The sequence below is a fragment of the Haliotis asinina genome, chromosome 12 (genome assembly GCF_037392515.1).
Source record: "Haliotis asinina isolate JCU_RB_2024 chromosome 12, JCU_Hal_asi_v2, whole genome shotgun sequence".
Classification (NCBI taxonomy): domain Eukaryota; kingdom Metazoa; phylum Mollusca; class Gastropoda; order Lepetellida; family Haliotidae; genus Haliotis; species Haliotis asinina.
In genome coordinates this window covers 53,672,061-53,696,856 of record NC_090291.1, presented here as the reverse complement: position 1 = coordinate 53,696,856, position 24,796 = coordinate 53,672,061, and the positions used below count along the sequence as shown (strand labels likewise).

Below are 24,796 nucleotides of genomic sequence, written 5' to 3'. Positions count from 1 at the left end.
TATCAAGTCTCCTTGAGCTTCACGGCACAGTCTAAGACGGGTAGGCATACTTCCTATCAGAGAGGTTAGTGTCTCGTGAGTTATGCTGTCCCAGTATCGGACCACTTCTCTCTTCATGTCTTCAATTTTTGTCAACCCCTTTTGATTCACACATTCCTTCATCATCCCCCAAATGTTCTCAATGGGATTTAAGTCAGGACTATACGCAGGAAATGGTAATGCAGTCACATTTTTCTCCTGAAACCACTGCTTGGCATGTTTTGCGGTGTGTTTAGGATCATTATCTTGCTGCAAAATCCAGTCATTTCCATAAAACACATGTGCACTTGGAAGGAGAAAATTATCTAATATGTTTGTGTAGCGTTGACTTGTCAGATTTCCCTCAAACACACACAGCGGGGTCGTTCCTAATAAGGATATCCCTCCCCATACATGAAACTTTGGGCTGTATTTAGGTCGTCGATACAACGGTGCTGACGCAGACTTTGTCCATATTTTCACATTATTGGGATATACCCATATTGAGTTTTCATCAGTAAAAATCACATTTTCCCAGTCAAAGTTTTCATGTGCCAAACACCACTCAACACGCCTGTCTTTATGTTCTTGTTTCATGAGAGGAGAAGGAATTCCAGTGTTTTTCTCCCATCCAAGATCAATCAAATTTCTTCTAACTGTAGATTTTGATACAACTGTTGATCCCCTTTCTATCATTTCATACCTGATGTTGGAGATGCTTGCCCTTTGCTTTTTAGACGCTAAAATTCCCAGTCGGACGCGATCTGAGAAGTCCAATTTTCTGGGTCTCCCTGCTCCTTTCTGGTGCCCAAAATCCTTTCCCTCTTTAAAATTCTTCTAATCCTATACACAGTAGAAAGAGGAGTTCCTGTTCTCTCTGCCAATGTATTTACATCATCAATTCCTTGATTACACAACTCAAAAATCAACCTTCTTTTATCTTCAGCAGACATTGTTGACAGTGCTGAGGAAAATGACGTCTGCTACAAATTCAGGGGAGGTAACTCTAATTGTACTATACTCAGTAGGCCAAGATGAGTTACCTCCCTTATACCATTACTTAGTTTTAAGTATCAGTGAATCAGTTGAGGTGTTAGGATAGCTCAAAGTAAGAAGAAAAATTCTCAATAATTATGAACCAGACTATATATACCAGTACATGTTTTCTGTTGTCAGACACCTGGTGTTAGATATGTACATGGTTTTGTCATCTGCAAGATTTATCAGTTTTATTTACAATCAGATTTTCTATGACTGAACAAATGTTTGTTAAATATGTATACATATATATTGAGAATAAGATAAAAAGTCACAGTTACAGACATGATGATGTTGAGTTTTTGTTGATTTCCTGACATTCGTCACATCAATGATGCTAGTCCTTCCAACTCACAAAGCATGTAATGTCTAGCAATAAATATGTATGGCCCGAAGTGTAGTGACCGACACAACAGAGTGAATGTGTTTCTTTTACACTGCAATGGCAGGCCACCAGAAATGTGCTTCAAACATTTTACCCATGTAGGGCTTCGAACCAGGGTCTTCAGTGTGATGCTTTGGCCACTATGCACTGACCCAGGAGTGTGTGAGTTAGTTTAGTGTTTTGCAGCACTCGGCAATATTCCAGCTATATGGCAGTGGTCTGTGAATAATCGAGTATGGACCAGACAATCTAGCTATCAACAGTATGAGCACCTATCTAGGCAATTGGGAACCGATGTGTCAAATATGTCAGCAAGCCTGACCTGTTAGTCGCCTGTCACAAGAAGCATGGGTTACTGAAGATCATTTCTAACACAGATCTTCTCGGATTTGCCCCAAGAGACATCACTGTGGGGCTTTGAACCATTAGGCATGCTTGTCACAATCTCTACTAGCTTCCAAGCTGATAGTTACTCAGAATAAGATGATAAAATCTACATCCCATCCCTTCCCCATGCCCTCCCCAGGCAGTGTAGTATCTGCCAGAAATACAAACGGAATCAAAAGTAGCTTTAAGTGCATATTCGAAAGAAATCATGTTTTAACTGGATAGTAGATTTTACCGCTGTGACAGCGAATAGTTTCCTCGACCTTGACCTCACAGGGCTTGACAAGCAAAACAGAGGAAAAAGATATATAAATGGATAGCAGAAAACAATATACTGTATTTGAGCAACACGTGCATCAGTTACACGGAGCGGAAACGTTTTTAAAATTCTTACGTTTTTTCGTTTCGCTTCTAGTGACGTATCTTTCTTATAGGTGACATCAAGAAATGTTATCATGGTACTGGTTGTGCACAGTCAGAAAGTTCATCATGAACCTAACATGACCACAAATATCGATATCACTTTGCCTAAAATAGCACATTATACATTACATGCCTATTAGCGTTACGCGAAGCAACCTTGGTGTCACGACTATCATAAATCAATGTTAAGATACAGGAGTTGGATCACATTAATCCTACGTCTGTCGTAAGTCTATGTTAAGGAATAGGAGTTCGATCACCTTAATCCTACGACTGTCGTAAGTCTATGTTAAGGTTTGGGAGTTAGGAACACCATGCTTGTCGTAAGAGGCCACAAACGGGGACAGGTGGTCAGGCTCGCTGACTTCGTTGACGCATGTCATTGTTTCCCAACTGCGCAGATCGATGCGCATGATGTATTGACTGGATGTTCATCACTACGATGTACAGACCCTAGCTGGAATATTTCTGAGTGCGGCGTAAAAGTAAACTCACTCACTCGTAAGTTGTGAGAGTTACGATCACCTTAGTGTCACACAAACCCTGATATAAATATACCACTTGTTTTGTGTTTTAGCGAGTGAGTGATATGGTTTTATGCTGTAAATGCCTATAGAGTATTTTCCAGCAGTAGCAGGACTGGGGGCTTCTTTATGTACGTCTAGGAACTAGTGACGGGACGGAATGTTGCTGGCCACGGTTTTCTGGAGACCAGTCCTAACCGTGAAATACCATGTGGTTCCCTAGTGAGGGCATGCAGAACATGAAGCAAGGCAATAACTCAAATTCAGCCTGAGACATTTCAGCGCCAAAACACTGCGAATGGGGCCTTTTGTAACTGTAGGCAAGGCGCCGACTTAGATCCATACATTATTATTTCATGCATCTCACAGCTCAGTTTAGGAATCAGACAGTGTTCCGTAATGATAAATGTTCTGTTTGTCAGACGAAGGCAGCTGGTAGGTGTTTGTGCATTAACTGCAACGTGTATATAATTTTCATTCCCCATCTGTTACGTGTATACCTGTCACCTGTGATGTGAATATATTTTACCATTCATTTGGATATCCTTCATCTTTTACGTGTATATTCTTCATCTTTTACGTGTATATTCTTCATCTGCTATGTGTATGCTTCATCATCACATGCGTCCATGCATACCATAGTAACAAAGTCACGCATATATCCCATATTTTCTTGGTGCATATACATATTTCAGCCAAATTAACATTCTTTTCCAACAAATCATCCGAAAAGCAAGCGGTTGAATATTTGCCATGAGAAGCAAGGGTTTACTGAGGTTTGAAGTAAATGCCCATCTCCTGGACCGAACCTAGCTATGAAGACAGTTTGGAAAAAAAGATAATTCTTGTGTCTGTTTTGTTAGGCAATGTTGGTGTTTCATGTGCGGTTTTCAGAGTAGAATGTAAGCCCACTTTAAAAATATGGCACACGAACACCTCCGGGTAATACCCATGACCTTTCAACTTTGACCTTGCTCATGTGGTGTTTAAAACCCCGTCAGATAAGAGAGAGTGGAGCAAGCGTAGAGACTGTGTCTTCAAATCAGTGATTCTCCCTGGTAATATTTCTAGGTTTCTCAGCACCAAACACGTGCTCATTTGTTTCCTGGTCTCTATTTTCCTCCTGTGTCATGGAGTGGAATCCCCGGACTTTCGACATGTGGGTGCTATTGTATTAAGTGATGTTAACGTTGAGATGATCGTAACTCCCATACCATAACGTAGCCTTAGGACTGGGATTGGGCTAAAGAATGCTTTGTGCAACGGAACCCCAGTCTATAACTTTCGGCGTTGTCAAAATGGGATTCGGACCCCACCATGTCATACCTGGGCATCCTTTCACAAAGATGAAAGGTGATCCTAGGCCACTGAGGTAACCTTAGTGCAATGTTAAAGAATGGCTGTTAGGGTTAACCTTAGTAAAGGTTGCTTCGTGAAAGGAGCCCGTGACCTGACTGTGTGAAGGGTCATCTGTTCAGGGATTGTCACCAATGTCGTCATCACACGAAAGGTCAACAAACATGTACACGGCTGTAGCAGCATACGGCCACTGTGCTTGTACCAGAGAGTCCTCAGTGCTGCTTCAACCCATGTCTAAAGGATTCAATAGTCCAATAAATGTTCGTGGTGATAATGGGAGAAATCAGCAGGGACGCTCCGTTTGGTTACGTGTGTTCTTTCATCACATAATACATAGAACTGTCAATAATATTGTGATTAAGGGTACCAGCTTCTAAAATGCCAACCAAGCAGAACAGAAATGTGTTCTTTTCCCTATGCCCATAGATCAAACTTACATCATTCTAGTGTATTAGTGTGATTATACAGGCATTTCACTTAATTCTTGTACATCAAAGCATGATCATTAAAACCATGTACAATAATTGGTATTACAGTGTTGTCTATACAGTAATATTCATTAGCTCTTATGGGTTTACTAGTAAATGGAACCTATTTACTAATAATTTATATGAAGAATTTTTCAAGGTACTATCAAAGGTAGTAGAACATATTCATATATAGCATGTACTTCATCATTTTGTGACTGCTTTGGGCAATTTGACTAAAAAACCCGGGGCATTGCTTGGGCATTTTGTTCCCTTTCGGTTTGACTAGTACCCTTGATTAAACAATCAGGTGAAGTTTGCATCACGACCAGGTAAATCACCTGTGACAGGAACTACATTTACTGCCTATACATGGACGAATTGTTTGCTTCATCAATGATTAATGTCAGACCCTCCAAGCAAACTTCAGACGTACGTTTCTGCTCTGAGCCTGTTTTTGCACACACGGCTGTAGTCAAATGACACTATTTGATAACTCTATCATTATAGTATGATTAAATTTACTAATTTAGCCTCAGAATCTGGGGAAATTTAGAATTGTTTCATTTAGAACTTTTGGATATCTGAACGGGCTAGGGGAAGGGGCTTCAGGGACAGAGACACTTGTCTGCAGAGCTCGCGTGTACAAATGTCACTGCGACACCTGACGAATAATGAATGTGATTCAGTAGTGTGCAGCGCAGTCTTGAATTGATTTTTACCTTTGACAGTAAATTACCTATGTGCTGAGCCGCAGCATGTTGCGCTGCATTATTGAGTGAACTGTTTCCATACAGACACAGCCAGTGTGTGACAGAGGCACAGTATGTGTGGGACATACAGATTCTGAACCAAACGCATCTCTGGAACCTCATACTATATGTATAACATTCGGTAAGTCCAGATTATTGCTGTTAAAGAGTGAAGAAAGTCTCTGTCTGCTTTTCATTATATTGTCTTAAGATGATTTAATAACTCTTGTGACCTGTGATGATCCGGGATAGAATAGGTCTTCAGCAACCCATGCTTGCCATAAAAGGCGACCATACTTGTCTTAAGAGGCGACTAACGGGATCGAGTGGTCAGGCTCGCTGACTTGGTTGACAGATGTCATCGGTTCACAACTGCGCAATGGATTGTCAGGTCCAGACTCGATTATTTTCAGAAAATCGACATATACCTGAAATATTGCTGAGTGCGGCGTGAAACTTGACTCACTCACTAATAACTGTTGTTGTTCTGTAACAGAACAGGAACTTGATTATTTTAGCTTACAAGTGCGTTGAGGAAGAAGCAGGCTGTTCATAGAGCTACGTTTTGGGTAGTGTGAGACTGACAGTCTACCCCAACTACAATCGCCCAGTCGACAAATGCAGGTCAGTGAAGTCCAGTTGTAACCAATTATCCCTGCCTCGACTTGGATGTTGAGAATAATCTACAGTCAGGTAACAATTGCATTCACGTGGAACCAGCCGGGAATTCGGTCCTTCATGTTACCTGTGTTCAGGTCGTCTGCACTAACAGTCGCATTAACATCTGACTATGTGAGAAATCGTGTTCCTTGTGTCCAGGTCGTCTGCAGACAATCCGGTCCCTGGTGACTGGTGTGATGCAATTAAGGTGTCTGTACCAACAGGAGCGGGTCCAGCAGTTTATAGCCATATTTACAGTCTTTCTTAGTTTGACGGACAGAGTAACATTTATGTAAGGAATGCGAATGCAAAATTGATGAATTTGTTTGTTTTTCATTAATTAAAAAAAATCAGGTATAGGTAATGAGAGACCATGTGTGATGTTCATAGGGGGATGTGTGTGTGTCGGGGGTGAGGGGTAGTGATCCAGGTACAGGGCGTCTACATTACGTAGACAGACCAGCAAGTGAAACGAGGATCTAAATGAGCAGGTTAAGGTAGAAAATACTCTCACTTTGTTCATGCTGATGACCTCAGGAAGTGCACTCACAAGAAAACCTGAACGGGATGTGTTATGTGGGGCTGCAAATTACGTAATACATTTCAATACTGGGGAAATTGATCTGATCACGTGGTGTTTACCTGGTAAACAGTATTTGTACCCAGAAAATATATCATATTACAAAAACTGTGTATTTCATCAGTCAGTACATGTATCTACAATATTGATATAATTTGTCTCCTACATTCATAATGTTAAAATATCCATCATACAATCATATTCGTGCAATATGTTTTATAGTGTTTATATCCTGTCCCAAGTGTACAGTTGTGTCTCCTTTCCGTTGTTTTCCTGTTCTTCTTCTTGTTCTTCTTCTTCTGTCAATTATTCATCAGTGAAGGGAACACAAATTTTAAATCCAGTAAGAATTCCCGCGTTCAGTTTTTCATTATGCTAATTTGTGATCACATCATTTATTGCGGGACCCTGCTAGGTTGATGAGCACATGTTACACACCCCCTGCTCTACCCCCTGCATCTCCCCTCCATCTGTGTTCAGTGCCAGTGGTGAGAGCTACCCCCCTCCCCCGTGTCTGCCGGGGGAGCTTCCCATGGGGCAACGTAACCGGACCCATCTGCACCATCGCAGTGTGCTCCTTCAGCAGCGATATGGGAGGAAGATGCGGCGGCGTTAGTCACGGCATGCAGCGGCACACGAGGAGATTCACCCATGATGTGACCATACCCTGACCACATCTCCGTCAACGACAACACACAGCAAAGAGCATTCCCAATCAGTATTCCGGGCCAAGGGTACACTGGAAGGTGGGTGTTTTTTCTGATCGGAATGTGTGTATGTACAACTTGTAGCAGGAGCGAGGGGTGTAAGCTTGACACTATACATAGTACAGCATGTCTACCTCGGAACATGCAGTACTGGGGTTGGTGTCAGAAGTAAGCTGAGACTGTGGGAACGGCGTGGGTTATATTGACTAACGCAAGTAATTCGAAAGTCGATCGTGTAGCAGACGACATATCACCATGACTGAGATATACAGATACAGCCAACGGATGATAACAATGTCGTCTGCTCGCCATCATGTACTAAACTTTCCTTCACTACAGCACAACTTCCATGCAGGAGAATGATGTCATCTAACATCTACAATTTAGAAGCTTCTCTTGATATTAACGGTAGAATCAGACTATGAGTCCTCTATTTGATATTTGTACATGATCCTAAATCATCCCGTGAATACTGCCGCATAGTTTGACATGTTTGGTTTTCAACACCGAGTATTTTTAATCTTAAATATGTTTTATTTTCATCACTGAGTACTTTTGAAGCTTAGAATGGTTGATGCTCAACAAGTACGTTACGACAGTTTCATGATGGATATCACAGTAAATGCTTATACGCGGAGTAGTAGTAAAGCGACGTGTATACCAGGCGTAGTGAAACACGTGTTTAGCATGGTTCGGCTTTGAAGTTCCACATGTTGGGACGGTGTGCAGTGTGAAACTCCCGCTCCATCTATTGAACAAATGTTCGGTATCTCCGCGTCTGGGTCACCGCAGTTGATGTACAGGGGTAGTTCAGCTTTCATCGGCCTGATAGCACGTGATAAAACAGGGGTGTAGACATGTAGTATCTAGAGGATTAGTTCAATTAGCTTCTGTCTCCGTACGTGGAACCTAAATGGCAGATAGTGTTATCGCTGTTTGCTGGTTGGAGAGAGAGAGAGAGAGAGAGAGAGAGAGAGAGAGAGAGAGAGAGAGAGAGAGAGAGAGAGAGAGAGAGAGAGAGAGAGAGAGAGAGAGAGAGAGAGAGAGAGAGAGAGAGAGAGAGAGAGAGAGAGAGAGAGAGAGGTGCATGCATGGTTGGTGTTGATGAAAGACAGCGGGGCAGGGAGTGTTTGGGGGAGATACTCTCATTAATCCCTAATCGTGTTGTTTCTCAGACTGTAAGCACAGATCTTCAGTGTTTATTGTTGGTGGACCGACATTTACTAATATTTCATGGGGGCTTGTCTTGAAACACTGCTGGGCTATCACTGCAATCCATCAGCCCAGGATTTCCTGAAATTCTTTCACTTGTCCAAATATTTACTTGTCTTGCAGTAGTGATATGCCAGTAAAATCAGGAGTGTGTTCTTTGAGAGGCCCACTTAGGGTATGTTATGAACATGTTTCATTCATGGGTATTGTCTCATAGCTAAGGCTCAAAACTAGAGTCACACTGTACAGGTTTAATATGATAGTGCACCAGAAAGAGTGTAATATCGGATTATTGTACAAGTACTTGTGCGTTTAAACGTTAATGCATGTAAATCTGCTCACTTGCAAAAGTAACTTTCAGCATGTACTTACGAGCTGCATTCAAAGCGTGTTTTACATGTATATCAAATTTTGAACGTTTAAGTGAGTTAAGACGATACAACCAGTCACCCAACACTTTTCAGACCAATACAACTGAATCTTCATAAAAATAGTGGCGCTTCATGTTATTACAATATTTGTGTCCTGTTAGTAGTTTTCACGGCTTAATGTGTAGACCTAAGGTTTCAGAATTCCATTTCTTCTTAAAACCGAATACTAGTAAACCAATCGCGCTTGTAAACTTTTCAGGAAGAAAACGCAATCTTGTCCAGCCCAAACAGGGCACCAGATTTCAAGATTTAAGGACGACAATGCTCCCATAGTCGGAGCTACAGCATCTGGCCAGTTATTAAATGTCAGCTATCTCTCTCCCCCACCCAACCTCCCCCTCAACCCCCACCTGCCCAGCTTCCCCAATCCTATCTAGACTTACATCTCCCCCGGGGCGGACATTTGTGGGGCTCCTTTACCGCTATTAGGACCATCACTGAAGCCAGGCTAGTTTAGAGATTTTACGTACAGACAAGAGGTAATTGCTAGGCGGTCAAGCATGAAGAGACTGTACCGTTCAGATGGAAATATAGGAGCCGAGATAATCCTTATGACCTGAACTCAAGAAATCTAGACGTACGTAAGACTTGTATGAGGATTTCATTATATATTCGGGTTGGGATGTGGTGGGATGGAAGTGTCTGTCTGAGAGTTTAGGTATAAGATATGGAAGATGAGCTGTGAAATATTGTTTTTACTTTTGAATATTTAAACAGAATGAGAAAACATACAACCAACTTACTACTACTTCTACTACTGAGGAGTGAGTGAGTGAATGAGTGAGTGAGTGAGTTTTTTCCAACATTCCAGCAATATCGCGGCAGGATACCAGAAAAGGCTTCACACTCTGTACCCATGTGGGGAATCGAATCCAGGTCTTTGGCGTACCAAGCGAACGTTTTAACCACGAAGTGCAATTAATTGACTGAATTTTGTAAGGCTCCAGCCACAGACTATAAAGCTGGCTATTACCCAACAAGAGACTGTTTAAACGATAGGCTAGCCACATTTACATTCATTCATTCAAGCAAGTAATATTTATATTTACACCACCATTCACGAATTTCACAGAACAACTATATTTGTGAAACTTATAACTTCAGGTAAGTTCCCATCCAGCACGATGACGGACCCAGCTGGTACGACGGCGGCTCTACAAGAGGCAGACATACTCTATAAAGAGAACAAGCTTGACAGTGCCCTCAAGAAATACTCCAAACTCATTGAAGAAAACCAGGACGACATTGAACTTCTCCTCAGACGATCCAGGTGCTACTTCGATCTCCAAGAATACAATCTGGCTTTCAATGACGCCAAGGCTGCCCACAGCATGGATTCCACCCATATTGATGCCTGCATTTGTTGTGGTAGGGCTGCGACGAGGACGAAGTCTTTTGAGAAAGCATTCAGATATTACAAGGATGCACTGAAGGTTGATCCTAAGCATCCAGTTGTGACTGATGAACTCAAGAAACTACAAGCAGCCATCATGGCGGAACACGAGAAAGAGTCTGTTGATGAGCCGACATACAGTGCAGTGAAGTTCTGTACTCAGGATCCCTATCCTGGAGACAAGGAGCTCTATCAGATGGAACAGGAGATCCTCAACAAGAAGTACAAGATCTGCAATAACCAGGAGATCGCAGAACCCATACCCAACACCAAGCCAGAGGATGCCGCCAAACATGCTGCCATGGCGATACGATACCGCGCTGGAGGCAATACGGGGGATGCTCTTCAGGAGTGTGACAGAGCTGTGGCGATTGACCCCTGCAATGTTCTGTATCGGCAACTGAGGGCAGAGGTTCTTCTGGACAGGTCACAACGAGAAGACTCCCTCCGCGATCTCTATGCTATCCCACCACAAAGTCGGTCTGCTGAGGTCTGGAAACAGGGAGGTAGGTCGTTATATGAGCGAAGGGAGTTTGGGTGAAAACCGATTCACATTAAAGGTTTCAACATTAAGGGCTGTTAATGACGTGATCCACCAATAAAAATTTACTGGTTGATCTACAAATGAGTATGACTTGTAAATTCGTTCTGAGGTTTACGGCTTGATATAGCCTCTATATATGTAGTTTGGCTGTACAAGGCCCATTCAGCTGTATTCCACCTGTTTGGAAGAGGTCAGTAAATAATGGCGCCTGGACCAGACAATCCAGTGATCAAAAGCCTGAGTATCGGTCCACGCAAATGGGATATGATGACATCTATTAAATCAGGTCAGCGAGCCTGACCACATGATCCCGTTAGTTGCCTCTGAAGATAAACATATACTACTGAAAACCAATCCTAACCCGGATCCTTATGAGTTTTATGTAGGTGTATGAACCCACAGTGGGTAAATCAAACCGTCTTCCCACATAAGCTTAAAACAGAGGCACCTCCTTTACCAAACGTTGGTAGCCAGCCATATGCAAGATACGATGTCGTCAGTGCTGATATACCTCGCGGGATACCGCTTCTCAGTAAGGGGCCTCATTTGCACAGATTACAGATATATCGGCAAAGTGTTTGTTGCGACAACGACAGGGTAAAGCTTGTAATTAAGTCGATATCAACACGTTGAGTACAAACTTTCCATGTAGCATACACTAACTGGATTTACTACAGAAACATAGGATGGAAAGGTGATTTTTCCTTTAATCTCTTTATAGATTATCAAGAAGCATCGCATGTAATACCAAATACTTAATAAAGTAATCACATACACTGTGTGGGGCCTACGTGTTACCTGTCTGAATGAGCTTCAGTTTGTTGAACACGTTGAACTTTTTCCACATGTGACTTGTTTCAGGTCAAATCCAATTGAAAATGGGGCTGCCAGTGTCCTCGGAGTTCTGGTTCCGGAAGGCAACTAAGATCAGTGACAACAAGGACGAGGAGTCGGCCATCTTATTCCAGAAAGTTCGCACCGAGAGACTGTACGGTCCTCTCACACAGAACGTTCCCGTGAAAGTGGACTTTGGTCAGTTTGGGCGATCTATATTTGCCACAGAGGACATTGAAGAAGGAGCAGAGTGCCTGACAGACAAGCCAGTTGTCCTGTCTGAAAGTCTCAACAACTATTTTGTACCTGGGTGTCACCATTGTGCCATGTCCTTGCTGCCCCCGGAAGACTATTTTGGGGAAGCCATGGATTTGTTTGATGATTCAATGAAAGATCTGGTGAAGGAGCTGTGGCCCGATACCACCCCTGTGTTGTGTGACAAGTGTCAGAGAGTGAAGTACTGCAGTGTCAAGTGTCAGAAAGAGTCCTGGGCCAAGTACCACGAGGTCATATGTCCTGGCAGGAACCCTGCTGCCAAGCGGCTATACGACCTGGTAGCCAATAAAGGCGTTGAGATCCAAGCGGACGGAAGAAAGGACGATGTATGGCTGGGATCGTATAGTCCTTTGGTCCTTGCCAGGATCTGGGGGACCATTGTACAGGACGCCAAGACCATGATGAGATCGGAAGGTCTAACACAACCATCAGCAGAACAATGGGCAAAAGCCAAAGCCCCATTTAGGAGGTACTTAAGGTTTTGATGAAGAGTAAATGAGTGCACGTTGTTTCATGCCACTGTCTACAAACGTCCAGCAAAGTGAACCTAAGTAATCAGATCCATAAACTTCACGACATATCGTAACTCAGTACTTGACCATAGGCTTACCTTTAGCAAAGTGCTGCGAACATGCTGGATTGGGTCCCTAGACCAGCTGTACGAATGGCTGTACCAGTGGGTATAGGGGAAGGTTATACGTGACAATACATACGTTGGGGTTGGGTTTGGCGGGTCGGTAATACTTGATTGTACATATTTTAGGGAGGTAATAAAACTGATAAAGAGAAAATACTTCATCAATCATTTTAAGAGAACAATTTTTCATTTTCATTTTTCATGAACAAATGAAAAGCAATAGGGGATGGATTTTAGATTCAACAAAATTATTGCATCACAAACCTCTGACCCATACTGTGGTGAATGACCGGGCGCTCAGATCAAGCGCTTGGTTTTGTTTCTTGGTTTGTTAAAGTGTCTTTCGATCCAGTCGGTCACTCACTCATTGACTCAAACAGAGACTCACTCGCAGACTCGCAGACTCACAGACTCACTCACTCACTCACTCACTCACTCACTCACCCGCCCTCATATCAAGCCGTGATTCCAGGGATTGAGACTTGCCAGGAATCATCTCCTATGGTTTTGAGTCAAAATGGGTGTCACTGAAAGACCATACTTTGCTCACATCATTTGCAATCAATAGCATGTAAGGGAGTAGGGTTTTATGCTACTTTATAAGAATGTTCTTGCATTTGAATATTGTCTTCACATGTCTCACATGCCAGGTGTCATTAGTGACAAAAAGATGTCCTTTAAAGTATTTGGTCGCCTTCCATCCTTCCACGTACTTTGAATCCGTGTATCAGATGGAATATCATATGTAACTCAATCCAAATATGGTGTCTGCTTGTCCACGCATTAGTAATATCGCCTTTGCGTAGGTACCGGTATTTTTACGAAGGTATTTTCTTGAATTTTCCATTAACATTTGGATTCAAATTTATCATCTCATCACACTGACGCTTATTTTGTTATTTGTAACTTGACCAAGTAATTCCATAAAAGAAGAACACACATAATCTGAGAATGTTTTTGAAGTTCACGTGTTAGCAGATGTCTTTTCATTCTCCTCTATTTTGTCTTGCGGCAGGTTCATAGCATTTGGGTGTACGAAGGCAACAGACAGGATGCCCGATATGGTCAAGGTGTTTCAGGAAATCTTCCAGAACTGCGGCGACGGTATCAGCTACGAAATAACGGAGGCAGAATTCAACGGTCGCTACTACCAGGCAACGTGTAACCTTCAGATGTTCACTTCCTACATCACACCGTACCAGAAGTTCCTCACAAACATCGCCAACAAGGGTGACCCACGTGGTCTGAAGATGCTCAAATATTTGCAGAAGAATCCTAAACAGTCAGCCTTCACGGGAATGTTTGCCCTCCATGCCTGTCTGAACCATTCCTGTTACAACAACGTGGAGGTCCGCGACGGCCGTTGTGCTGACAACACACCTGGTGTTGCTGTAATCGCCAAACGGAACGTGAAGAAAGGCGAAGAGGTTCTCACTACATACATCGACACCTCCATGCCACGGAAGTTACGGCGCGCTTGGCTGTACAAGTCCTTCAACTTCTGGTGTCACTGTCTGCGATGTCAGTTTGAAGGTGACGACGCAACATCGTGTACAACATGCCGGATGAAGGTTGAAGAGGGCAAGAAGTTCCCGTCATGTGGAAAATGTCACCGAGCCTGGTATTGCTCGGTGGCCTGTCAGAAGAAGGCGTGGAAGCAAGGCCATAAGATCATCTGTCAGACGGAACACTCACAGGTGAACAAGCTGCAGTAGAATCCTGGTTTTCAAAAACTAGCCATAGGATTCCGTATGTGTCAACAGCCCGCTGTAGGATCCTCTGTGTGTCACAACCAGCAATAGGGTCCTGTGTGTGTCATAACCAGCTATAGGATCCTGTGTGTGAACGGCCTGCTATAGGATCCTGTGTGTGTCACAACCAGATGTAGTATCCTGTGTGTCAACAACCTGCTGCTGTAGGATTCTGTTTGTGGCAACAGCCTTCTGTAGGATTCTGTGTGGGCAACAGCCTGCTGTAGGATGTCGTGTGTCAAAAACCTGTTGTGGGATCCCGTGTGTCACCGGCCTGCTGTAGGATTCCGTGTGTGTCAAGAACCAACTGCACTATCCCGTGTGTCATTCAACAGCCTGCCTTTGGATCCCGTGTGTCCGACAAAATCCACTTTTTGGATCTCCTGATTCCTCCACCGTCCCGTGTGCCCTTCCCTATCTACCACTGTGTGTTTGTCCAATACCTGCCATGGATTCCGTGTGACCTTCACCAAACTGTTGTATCTCCACGTTTGTCCACACCTGCTGTTTGTGTGTTTTTGTCAGCAACCTGCATTAAGGTTTGGTTCAGTCACGTGATCATGATCATCCTCTGGGTGTATGTGTTGCATCTGAAATACCCGTGTGAAATACTGTTGGTCCATGTGTCGTTTACAGCCATACAATCGGTAAGTTGTATGGCAGACTGTGATGTCTTTTGTGTGTAAAGCTGCTGTAGACAGTATTTGTTTTATTTATCACGGCCTGCAGATGTCAGCTTGATGTCAGAGAAAACCGGAAGTGACACAGGCCGTGGACTTGGATCATAGTTTGATGCCTACAAATCCAGGAATTTGAATTTGAAGTCTGTGACAACGGATCCTTACAAAGATAGGGAGCATAAGCTCATAATGCAAGCAATAAACAATGGAAATACCAGGCATAATAAAATGTTCTACATTAACTGAGCCAGATAAATCCACATTTTGAGGATGACACTACCTTATGTTTGCTGTCAGCATTTGGAGTTGCCTTTTGGAAAATATTTATTATCAATAATATTCGTGTTCAGTCAGTCACATCCAAGCTTTAATCAACATCATATAACACTATTTGTTTTCAAAATTCATCTCCTCCAAATCCTTCTTAGCGCACACACACATACACCAATGGTCACACATCACCTTGTTGCAGAGTTATGAATACGCGGTGCCATCTTTAATTTTGTATTGCACTATTTTCCACACGTTAAATGTTTGAAAATAATATACATTTTGGCAATGTTCTTTAGTTTCAAACAATTTAATGTCAGTGTTTGTTGGTAGATACAAAAATATCCTATTACAGGAAAACGTTTGTACATAAAATATACGATATAGTGTGAAGACATTTACCTATTCTAATATTATGGGGTATGAAGGACATCACACTGTACACAAAGGTTTTTTAGACTGTATAGAAAAGTCCAATCAGAGACAATTATCATCCATCAGCTGAAGGTAGATAAGATGGTTCTTTTGGAATACGTTTGAAATTCATGAATTACTGGTGAATGTTGTAATATATCAGTGTATCCGTTTGACTAGAAGGAAGCAGTTTTAACTAGAATGGATTTGAGGCTTCAGGCCACATATCTGTCTACCTCTCACCCAATTATCTTTACAACCCGTCACCTCAAGTGGACCCCTCACTCCGTGTATCTCCACAGTGCGCTCACCCCAACCGCACCCTATGTGTGTATTGTGAAAGTGCGAGTGCGTGTGCGTGTGCGTACGCATGTATGTGTGATATACCTGTTTACCGTTTCCTTAGCCATTCCTAGTGTGACTCCAGTTGTTAGTGCGGTGTATTTTTAGCGTGATGTGGGATTATTGGGAACATTATGCCAAGGCATACATCCATTTTATGCTTAAAGGTAACTACTTGTTTGGAATTGTTGACAGTTCCATTAAATTTGTTGTTTATTGCAGCATAGTTCAATCACGACTCCCTAACACAATTCCTTTAATATTTTCACCTCTTTTCTCATATATTCACGAACATTGCCAATTTCACGCACTCCAAAGATATCAGTCTAACTATAACATAGTTTAATATTACTAATATCTTGACATGCTGCGTACAAGTCATCATATGACTTAGTGTATATATAACAATGCACATATTTGTTTAATATCTATTGAATTGTTCTTTTTTTCAGATCACTTTAACTAGCTAACAATGTTGTGGAGTATCTAACAGAAATTTGGCAGTGCAAGCGTGTGTTGTTTATTCATTGTACTCCCTGGGTTCATTCCGGCCGGTATGGTTTTCCTCGTGTGAGAGTAGACTTGCCTAGTGTTTGATGGTGGCTTGATTGGTTGTGTATAAATTAACGAACAGGTGCAATGTTTTATTGTGTGATATCTTTACGACTTAAAAATCTTTATCATTGTTTTACTTTGAATTATTGAAATAAAACAAACATGTTTCCCTACTCCCGTGTTTGTGCTGAACCGACGGTCGTTTGTTTGTTAGTATCTAGCTCAACAGACCCCTGACGTTTCCAGAACACAGATCTTTAATTTTAGACTGCCTCCAAGGTCGGCACAGTGAGTATGGTTTTACACCGCTAATAACAATATTCCAGCAACATCATGGCGGGGGACACCGGAAATGGACTTAACACATTGTACCCATATGGGGAACCGAAAACAGACCTTCGAACGCGAACGAACACTTTAACCACTAGGCTACCCCACCGCCCTTTCTGCCCAGGTAAAGGAACGGAGGCGATTTGACCCCTTGACGCATCATTCCAAAGACGCACAATTGGCCCTCGTTGTCACTCTGCTCCGAAGGGACAAGGTGGTGATTGCATCACTGATTCCGGTGTACATGTTTAACTAGTATGCCATGGTATGCTAACCTCACTGATACATTCTGTTCTCGTCGTTGTGTTAATCAGGTCACATGTAAAACAATACAAAACGACTTTAGACAAGGTACGTGTTCTTATCCTGCTTGGCCATAGCTAAGTCAGTTAAGTGTTTGCTCCGTACACTGAGAACCCGGGTTGATTCCCCACTTATATTCACTGTGAGAAATCCATTGGGGTGTCTCCAGTGGAGATGTTGCTGGAATATTGCTGAAACCGGCACAATACTAGACTCACTGTGAGGGTATGTTCAAGTGTGGTACATACTCGTATCTGGGTGGGATGACACAATACATCTACTACCATCAGTGGTTAGATGATGTCCTTGGTGGTGCAAGAAACCCTATTGATATAAACTTGCCAGCTCAGGCAGTACCTGCAGTGGATAATATTCTCATATGCTATAGTGAAACGGTTTAATCTCCTTTACGTTCAGTGTCAGCCAAGGCAACAAGGGTCATATTTTGGCACTGGACCACTAGAAGACAGCAACAACGTAATTCATGGGTTGTAGCAATATCTCAGCTACATGGTAGCAGTCTAAAAACTAACGGAGTCTGAACCATACAATCCAGTGATCAGTAACATAAGCATCAATCTACGCAAGAGGATACGATGACATGTCAACAAAGTCAGCAAGACTGACAACCCGATCTTGTTAGTCACCTCTTACAAGAATGGGTTGCTGAAGATCAATTCTGACTCGATCTTCACAGGTTGCCATTCACGACTCCTCTGCTTTATCATCCACACAATAAAATTTCAGACCATTTTGTAAATAGAATCTAATGCTGCTTTAAACACAACAAAGACACCGTCCTTCAACTGGTTATTTATTACATGATTTATGTGTCATTATGTGATATATAAAATAGAAACTATTGGTATAACGATGTACAAACAAAAATACTTACTCAGCATAAGAAATGAAAGCTGATTAGACTGAAACACTTCTCTTCATACCATCATGATGCATGTAAGAGATGCCAGTGTCTGGAAGTATCACAGTTTTGTTGTGGCAATGAGACAATTTGGGTTGTACCTGGTTGATGGTGAGACAGGTAAATATAAAAAAAGGTTGTGAGCCTTAAATAGATGATGTGACATTCCTAGAGAGAGATAGATAGATAGATAGAAAGAGAGAGAGAGAGAGGAGGGAGGTTTCAGAACTGTGCACCATCATGGTAAGCCATGTATACAGTCTTGAACTTCAGCTGCTAACATTTCCATACTGTAAACACAGCTGATGTGTGGGTGTCAGCCCTACACAAGTGTCAGTATTACAGACAAGCACATTCTGCCATGTCCTGTATTGACTATCATGAGCATGCAAGTGGTGTTAATGTGTCGATATCCCAATAACAATATTTCAGAGTAGAATGCAGACCAATTAATGTGTGATCAAAATAAGTCCCCTACACAGCCAATACTTTCAAAACTAAAATCATCAACTGAAACAAAATATTTGAAACAAATGTTTATAACCAAACAATGTTATATTAAATAAAAAAAATCATCCTTTCAATTTTTCATTACCTTTTTCATATTTATGAAAACACTATGAAGTTATAATTATGTAAGGTAATATATGTTCAATCACTCAAAACAATTCAATCACAGACTTTAATAAACATGCAAGGAAAAGCACAACTGTAGTAAAGTATGTGACCATGTCTCACTGATGCAGTATCACAATCTTACACGAAGTCAAGAGTCCGCGTTTCTGGGACTCTGGAGGACTATGTTCAGGTAAACCTCAAATGGGTGTATACAATCCCAACTGTCTCCCTCAAGTTTGTCCACAGTCTGACTTTCAACAATGAACACTTCCTGTCTTTCTTGATTACGATGCCAAGGTCTGACAATATCTACATTTGACTGTTCATGTTAACCAATGTGTATTGAAGGGGAGGTTACTCTGACTAATCGGACCAGTTCTAACCCGGATTTTCATGGGGTCAATTAAGATACAAGTCTTTTCATGTTGGAACACGTTTCAACACTAAAGGCTGTAAATCAGTTGGCACAACATGTGACGACTCACACATACATTGTATTTCAATACTGTATGTCACTTCACCTAAAGTCATCTATATGGCCAATGCTAAGGTAGCTTTAACACAATAACATATATAACAAAATACTTCCCTTTAGAATGTATTGGAAGTCAAAGGCATGCATACTGCCGTATTTGATCCTCATGTAAAACATTGATAATATACAGATACATGCGTAATATGTGTTCTTTATATCACATAATGCCATTGTTCAAGTAATCATTCTTTATGGACATTCATTATATCTGTATCGGTCCGTCTTCATGCAGTACTTGGCATTGGTACTGTGTGTGCCAATCACAGCTGACAGAATCATGTCACCAAAATGTAGCACTATCATGTGGACGATCATTAGCTGAGCTTCCAAGACTGTGTGTTCACTAGACTCAGCCTCTGGGTGTGGGGCACAAGTCACAGACAACAGGTAAATCAGCATACCTTTGTGAATCAACAAAGCTGCCATCTACTGAAATGTTCTCAGTTCTTTAAATCAGTAACCATGGTTACAGGAATACAATAATACCAACTGTTTACAACAGTAAAGTTGCCTTGGTCTAGGGGTGTCAAACTTTATCATGGAAACATTTACTTGACTGTCATCGCTATGTCAGATTGGGTTCACTGACCACATCACTAACAAGATATAATGTGTAGTCTATTTACATATATACACATGTATACATATGTAACAACACAAGGCTGTACCTAAAAAGTGGTGACTTAAAGTCTTTGTAAGATGAATGCACACAAACATTAGCCTTGTAATATCAAGCCCCTGTAACCAGGGTGACAAACTATATTGTGTGGTGACTATACAACAATTAATGGATCAATGAATAATGATTGTGACAGTTTCCAAAGGTAAAACCACATGATGTTGTGATCAGCTGCAATGAACAACAAAACTGTATTCATTGTAATTAATTCAATGGGCATTCAGAAAAATGACACAGATGGAGGGGAGATGCTTGTGAAATTTACACACAGTAAGTAAAACATTGCTTCATAAATCAAATGGTAGTGAAGACTCTACAAGGAAGCTCCAAGAACATTTTCTCTCATTAAAAATCATAGAATGAGCTACAGAGGTGTTTTCTGTAATACTAAATGCAATGTTTTCTAGAAGGTATGGACAGTAGTGTGATTGTGGGATCCTGTATGATTGTGGGATCCTGTATGATTGTCGGATCTTAAAAAGATTACATGTTTCTGATGAAGTTGTACAGTGAGCGCTTAAAGGAACACAGCGTAACAACATGAAGTTACTATCTATTTCTTACTTAATACTGAATTCAACCTAATAAACGTCCCATTCCCAATACATGCTCCTGAGCACATATTGTACATAAGAGCAGCTTTTTCAAAACAAAGACATTAACTTTAAGTGAGTAAGACACACTCTAATAATCAATAATACATTTCCTGGTATCCCCCAAACCAGATATTGCATAATGTACTTGCAACCCAGCAAAAAAATAAGCAAGAAGCATTCCTCATCCTGAAAATATGAGAAACGTTTTCAATTCTGAACAATATCTTTTGATATGACACAATACTAAATCTTTTTAGTTATGAAAATTGCCCTATCTCTTCAAGGACCATGACAGAATCCCTAAGTCACTAAACATAGTCAGACTAGACCAGCACAATGGTTTGTTTGAATCAGGTTTAGAAATTATGGTATTTCTAAACATGTCCAGAACTTAACGGAAACTAAAAATGTTTTGTATGTTGCACATTTCCTGTCAGTATTATTCATTACCCATTTGCCTGAGGATCACAGTCCTGTCCGTGTTCCTCAAAGCATTGCGCTACCACAGTCATAAGTCTATGCTTAAGTATGGGTATTATGATCATCTTAGAGCTACGGTTGGTTTGAGGAATGGGGCCCAGAAACTGGTTGACTCCTGTAATATTTTTAAGTCTCCATCACTGGATTTTGATTTGACTTCAGCACCATATAGCAGTCTCTGGACAGCAGACTTGCATGTATTTTGGTTCACATAACCTAATACAATCAACTATTGCACTCACTGTAAGAATCAATTTACCTAAAATACTAAAATCTTGACAAAACATCTGAACCAAGCTTGAAGCAGTTGAATGTCCTCAGACAAAGGCATTCCTTATCAAAGATATGAAGGCAGGTCATCGTCGTCATCGCTGCTGCTGCAGTTGGTGGAGTGGTGGTTGCTACTTGTATCACCATCAGAATCTCCTGTCAAGTCCAATACTTCATCAACTTCAACATAAAAATGCATTTTTTTTTAGAGTAAATATATTCTCTTATAGTAGATTCATAGTTCTGGCTTCTCTCTCATCTAACCCCAGATATGGTGGAAACATTCTGTGATACGTTCCGAAACCTAGGCACATACATGACTTGTCTCCAGTACAATACCACCATGTAATTCCGGAAACTCAGTTCATATATTTATCACATAGATTCTTAATGACTACAGTAATTCAAGTGTCACTAATAGACAGACACAATAACATAGTCTCCACACAGAACTGTCAGCTAGATGGATGCAAATGGGGCAAGGTTAAACCTCTCTCCTTACAGGTGAAAAAATATCAACTTTACATTGATGTATCATTCATACGCATTTGGGAAGAAATGGTAATGAAATTTCAAATATGTAACAAACACAGAGGGTTCAAAGCAGCTGGCATCTCTGCTGTAGTGCAAGATGAAGGAGGAAACTCACCTTGGAGCCTGGGTTTCTTCAGTTGCTCATCACCTGCTTCCTGCTTGATTGGAACTGTTCCAGGAAGAGCTACTGATTGGATGAATGATGCAGGTCTTTTCAAATTCTTAGCATTCAGACACAGTTTGTTGTGGCGCTTTGGTATGACATGACTGTTCCCTGGTGGGGCATTCCATGAAGTTGTCTCGTTATGTGGCACATACACTGAAGCTGTGCTTGTCCTCGTAAAGGGCACATTCCCTGCAGTTGTCATGGCAACTGGTACACTAACTGCAGCTGTACATGGTCTGGGACAATGAACATATCCTGGAACTGAAGTTGTCGAGTTAAATGTCACATTTCCTGCAGTTGTCATAGTAACTGGCAAATTCACTGCAGTAGAATTTGTGCTGGCATACTGAAGATTCCCAGCAGTCCTCATGGTAACCGGTACATTCACTGCTGTGGTACCTATCCTAGGACACTGAATATTCCAAGCAGTTGTCATGGTAACTGGTACAATAACTGCAGCTGTACCTGTCTTGGGACACTGAACACTGCGTGTAGCAGCAACTGTCGGTGTTTGTCTGGTATTATCGGGCGGACTGATCTGTTGTACAGTTTGTTTGTCAAGCATGTGACTGTAAGACATTCCTCCAACACCACTGGCTTCTGTGAAAGCAGTGACTTGGGTTGGATCAGGAACATGAAGAGAGAATTCACTTCCTCCAGACTTATTTCCACAAGCAAAGACTCCAGTCTTTGTTGACAAAGTGGACTCCTGGAGGTGCTGGGCTAGAAGCTTACTAGTTGAGGTCTCTGTTGGTATGTAACATGTTGATGTTAGTTTGACATTGGTCTGCCTTTCCTCACAAACTAGCCTGCCTGTGTGTTGAGCATGCTCAGACTTGATGACAGAGTGGTAAGGGGCTCTCATAGCAGGACTTGTATCTGAAGTCACAGAGTAATATGAGGATATCACATGTGTATCTCTGTTAGCAAGATGTCTGTGCTTAATACACTGTGGGTTATGTGAGACAGGGTATGTGTATGACTTGGATGCTGTACTGACAGATGCAAGACAAACACTTTCCAAACAGATGTGAATGAGCATGGTTTTAAGGCACCCTTAGCAGTATTCCAATATATAGTTGTATAACACCAGAAACACCCTTCACACTTTTTACCCATTTTGGGAATCAAACCCTCCTTATCCTCATAATGAGCGACAACTAGGCTACTAAACGGAATATAACAAACACACGCTTACCTTCCTGCCTACAATCAAAGTCAAACACATCCTTTGGTCCTGAAACAACATATGGTTCTTGCTTAACTCCACATCCTTGAGGCTCCTCCAGGCGTTTCAAACTGTCTTCCACATCGTGACGCAGAGCACCCAACACATCATCAACAGTTTCCTCAGCAACCACCTCTGCTGTGTCAGGTTCTGCTACAGTGTCTGGCATCAGCACAGGCAACGGCAGACCACAGTCCAGGAACAGCTGGTGGAGCTCAATGAGGCACTGGGACACACCTGCAGTGAGGCAGGGAGTGATTGAGTGTAGTGAGAGTGAGGAGAGGGTGGGTGAGTGAGTATACTGAATGAGTGAGCAAGTCTAGCGAGTATATGTGAGTGAGTGAATGAATGTAGTGAGTTTAATCCTGCTTTGCACAGAATGTCCATCATTCACACTGGGGACGAAAACTACCCTAGTGTACCAAATCCTATGTCACGACAAACCAAGGATCATAATCTTTATGCCAAAGAGATTCACATTCATGACCACCACCACATCCTTACACATGTAAGGGACACAACTGTGTACAGAAATAGCGATGCCTCGGTCACCTGAGCGACCAGTGACCATTATGGTTGCAAGGAAACTGCTAGGAAGGGCATGTGAGATTGTTACCTGCTGAGAAATTCTGTCTCAAATCGTGGCAACTGTCTGGAGACTGCCATAGGGGCTCGAAGTACACCTTGAACCCTCGACACAGAGCCATTAACACACCCTTCACCTTCTCCACAACGCTCTCCTGGAATCAAAGGCAACAACACACAGTATATTTGGGGGCACACTTTATAAGCAGAGTACAGATTCTAGTACTTTGGCTGGGTTAACTACCTCCCTTGACTCCAACCCACACTCTCAGATTCTAGGACCTAATCCAGCACACACATCTAAATCACTCAGTCACCACAAACTGCAACACTGTACCACAATCTTTGACACATTAACCACCTTGTACTGCAATCTTTGACAGACCACAACCTTATACCACAATCTTTACAATCTAAAAACATATATCTCAATCTTTGACACACTACAACCTTGTACCACAATCTTTAATGCACCACAACCTTAAACCACAATCTTTGACACCCCACAACCTTGTACCACAATCTTTGACACACTACATTTCAGTATCATAATCTTTGATGAACTGCCTTCTCATTCCTGTATCTCTGGCAGGCAACAATCAATCTACCTGTAGTTTGGACAGCCTGTTCTTTATCTCTGTGACAGTCTCGTCAAACATGGCATAACCACAACTGTCAACATGCATCGCCATCATCTGCTTCATACGGTTGTAGCACCCGATGCCGTGTTCTCTACTTGTCATGTCGTAGACCTTCAACATGGCCGCCTGTAGATGTAAACAGCCATATCACGTCTCCACGATATGGAGAGTATTTTCTGTTTATTGTACAATGTACTCATCAATATTCCATCTTGAGGATGGCAGGGTGTAAATAAGTCTCGACCAGATGATCCAAAGATCAACAGCATG

General features: G+C 41.9%; 2 protein-coding genes across 2 annotated transcripts in view; one reads left to right on the top strand and one right to left on the bottom strand.

The window, feature by feature from the left end:
• Window positions 1-7,167: 7,167 nt before the first annotated feature.
• Window positions 7,168-16,812, top strand: LOC137258477 (uncharacterized). Its single transcript, XM_067796162.1, has 5 exons — window positions 7,168-7,339; window positions 10,048-10,842; window positions 11,742-12,459; window positions 13,643-14,324; window positions 16,537-16,812. The coding sequence occupies exons 2-5, from the start codon at window positions 10,068-10,070 to the stop codon at window positions 16,552-16,554; spliced, it is 2,193 nt and encodes a 730-aa protein (XP_067652263.1). The 5' UTR covers window positions 7,168-7,339; window positions 10,048-10,067; the 3' UTR covers window positions 16,555-16,812.
• A 1,264-nt stretch (window positions 16,813-18,076) lies between these two features.
• LOC137257570 (uncharacterized) overlaps window positions 18,077-24,796 on the bottom strand; it is a 57,093-nt gene continuing 50,373 nt past the window's right edge. Inside the window, exons 24-28 of the mRNA XM_067794895.1 lie at window positions 24,494-24,652; window positions 23,917-24,040; window positions 23,271-23,537; window positions 22,022-22,951; window positions 18,077-21,552 (exon numbers count right to left, since the gene is read on the bottom strand). Coding sequence (XP_067650996.1) covers window positions 21,440-21,552; window positions 22,022-22,951; window positions 23,271-23,537; window positions 23,917-24,040; window positions 24,494-24,652 — 1,593 coding nt within the window. The 3' untranslated portion in view covers window positions 18,077-21,439. The remainder of the gene's footprint in view (window positions 21,553-22,021; window positions 22,952-23,270; window positions 23,538-23,916; window positions 24,041-24,493; window positions 24,653-24,796) is intronic.

Excerpts from the sequence above, each read along its gene's own strand:
- LOC137258477 (XM_067796162.1), top strand. The coding sequence starts at position 10,068 with ATGACGGACCCAGCTGGTACGACGGCGGCTCTACAAGAGGCAGACATA. Across the intron at positions 10,843-11,741 it reads TGAGGTCTGGAAACAGGGAG|GTCAAATCCAATTGAAAATG; the intron begins GTAGGTCGTTAT and ends GACTTGTTTCAG. Across the intron at positions 12,460-13,642 it reads GCCAAAGCCCCATTTAGGAG|GTTCATAGCATTTGGGTGTA; the intron begins GTACTTAAGGTT and ends GTCTTGCGGCAG.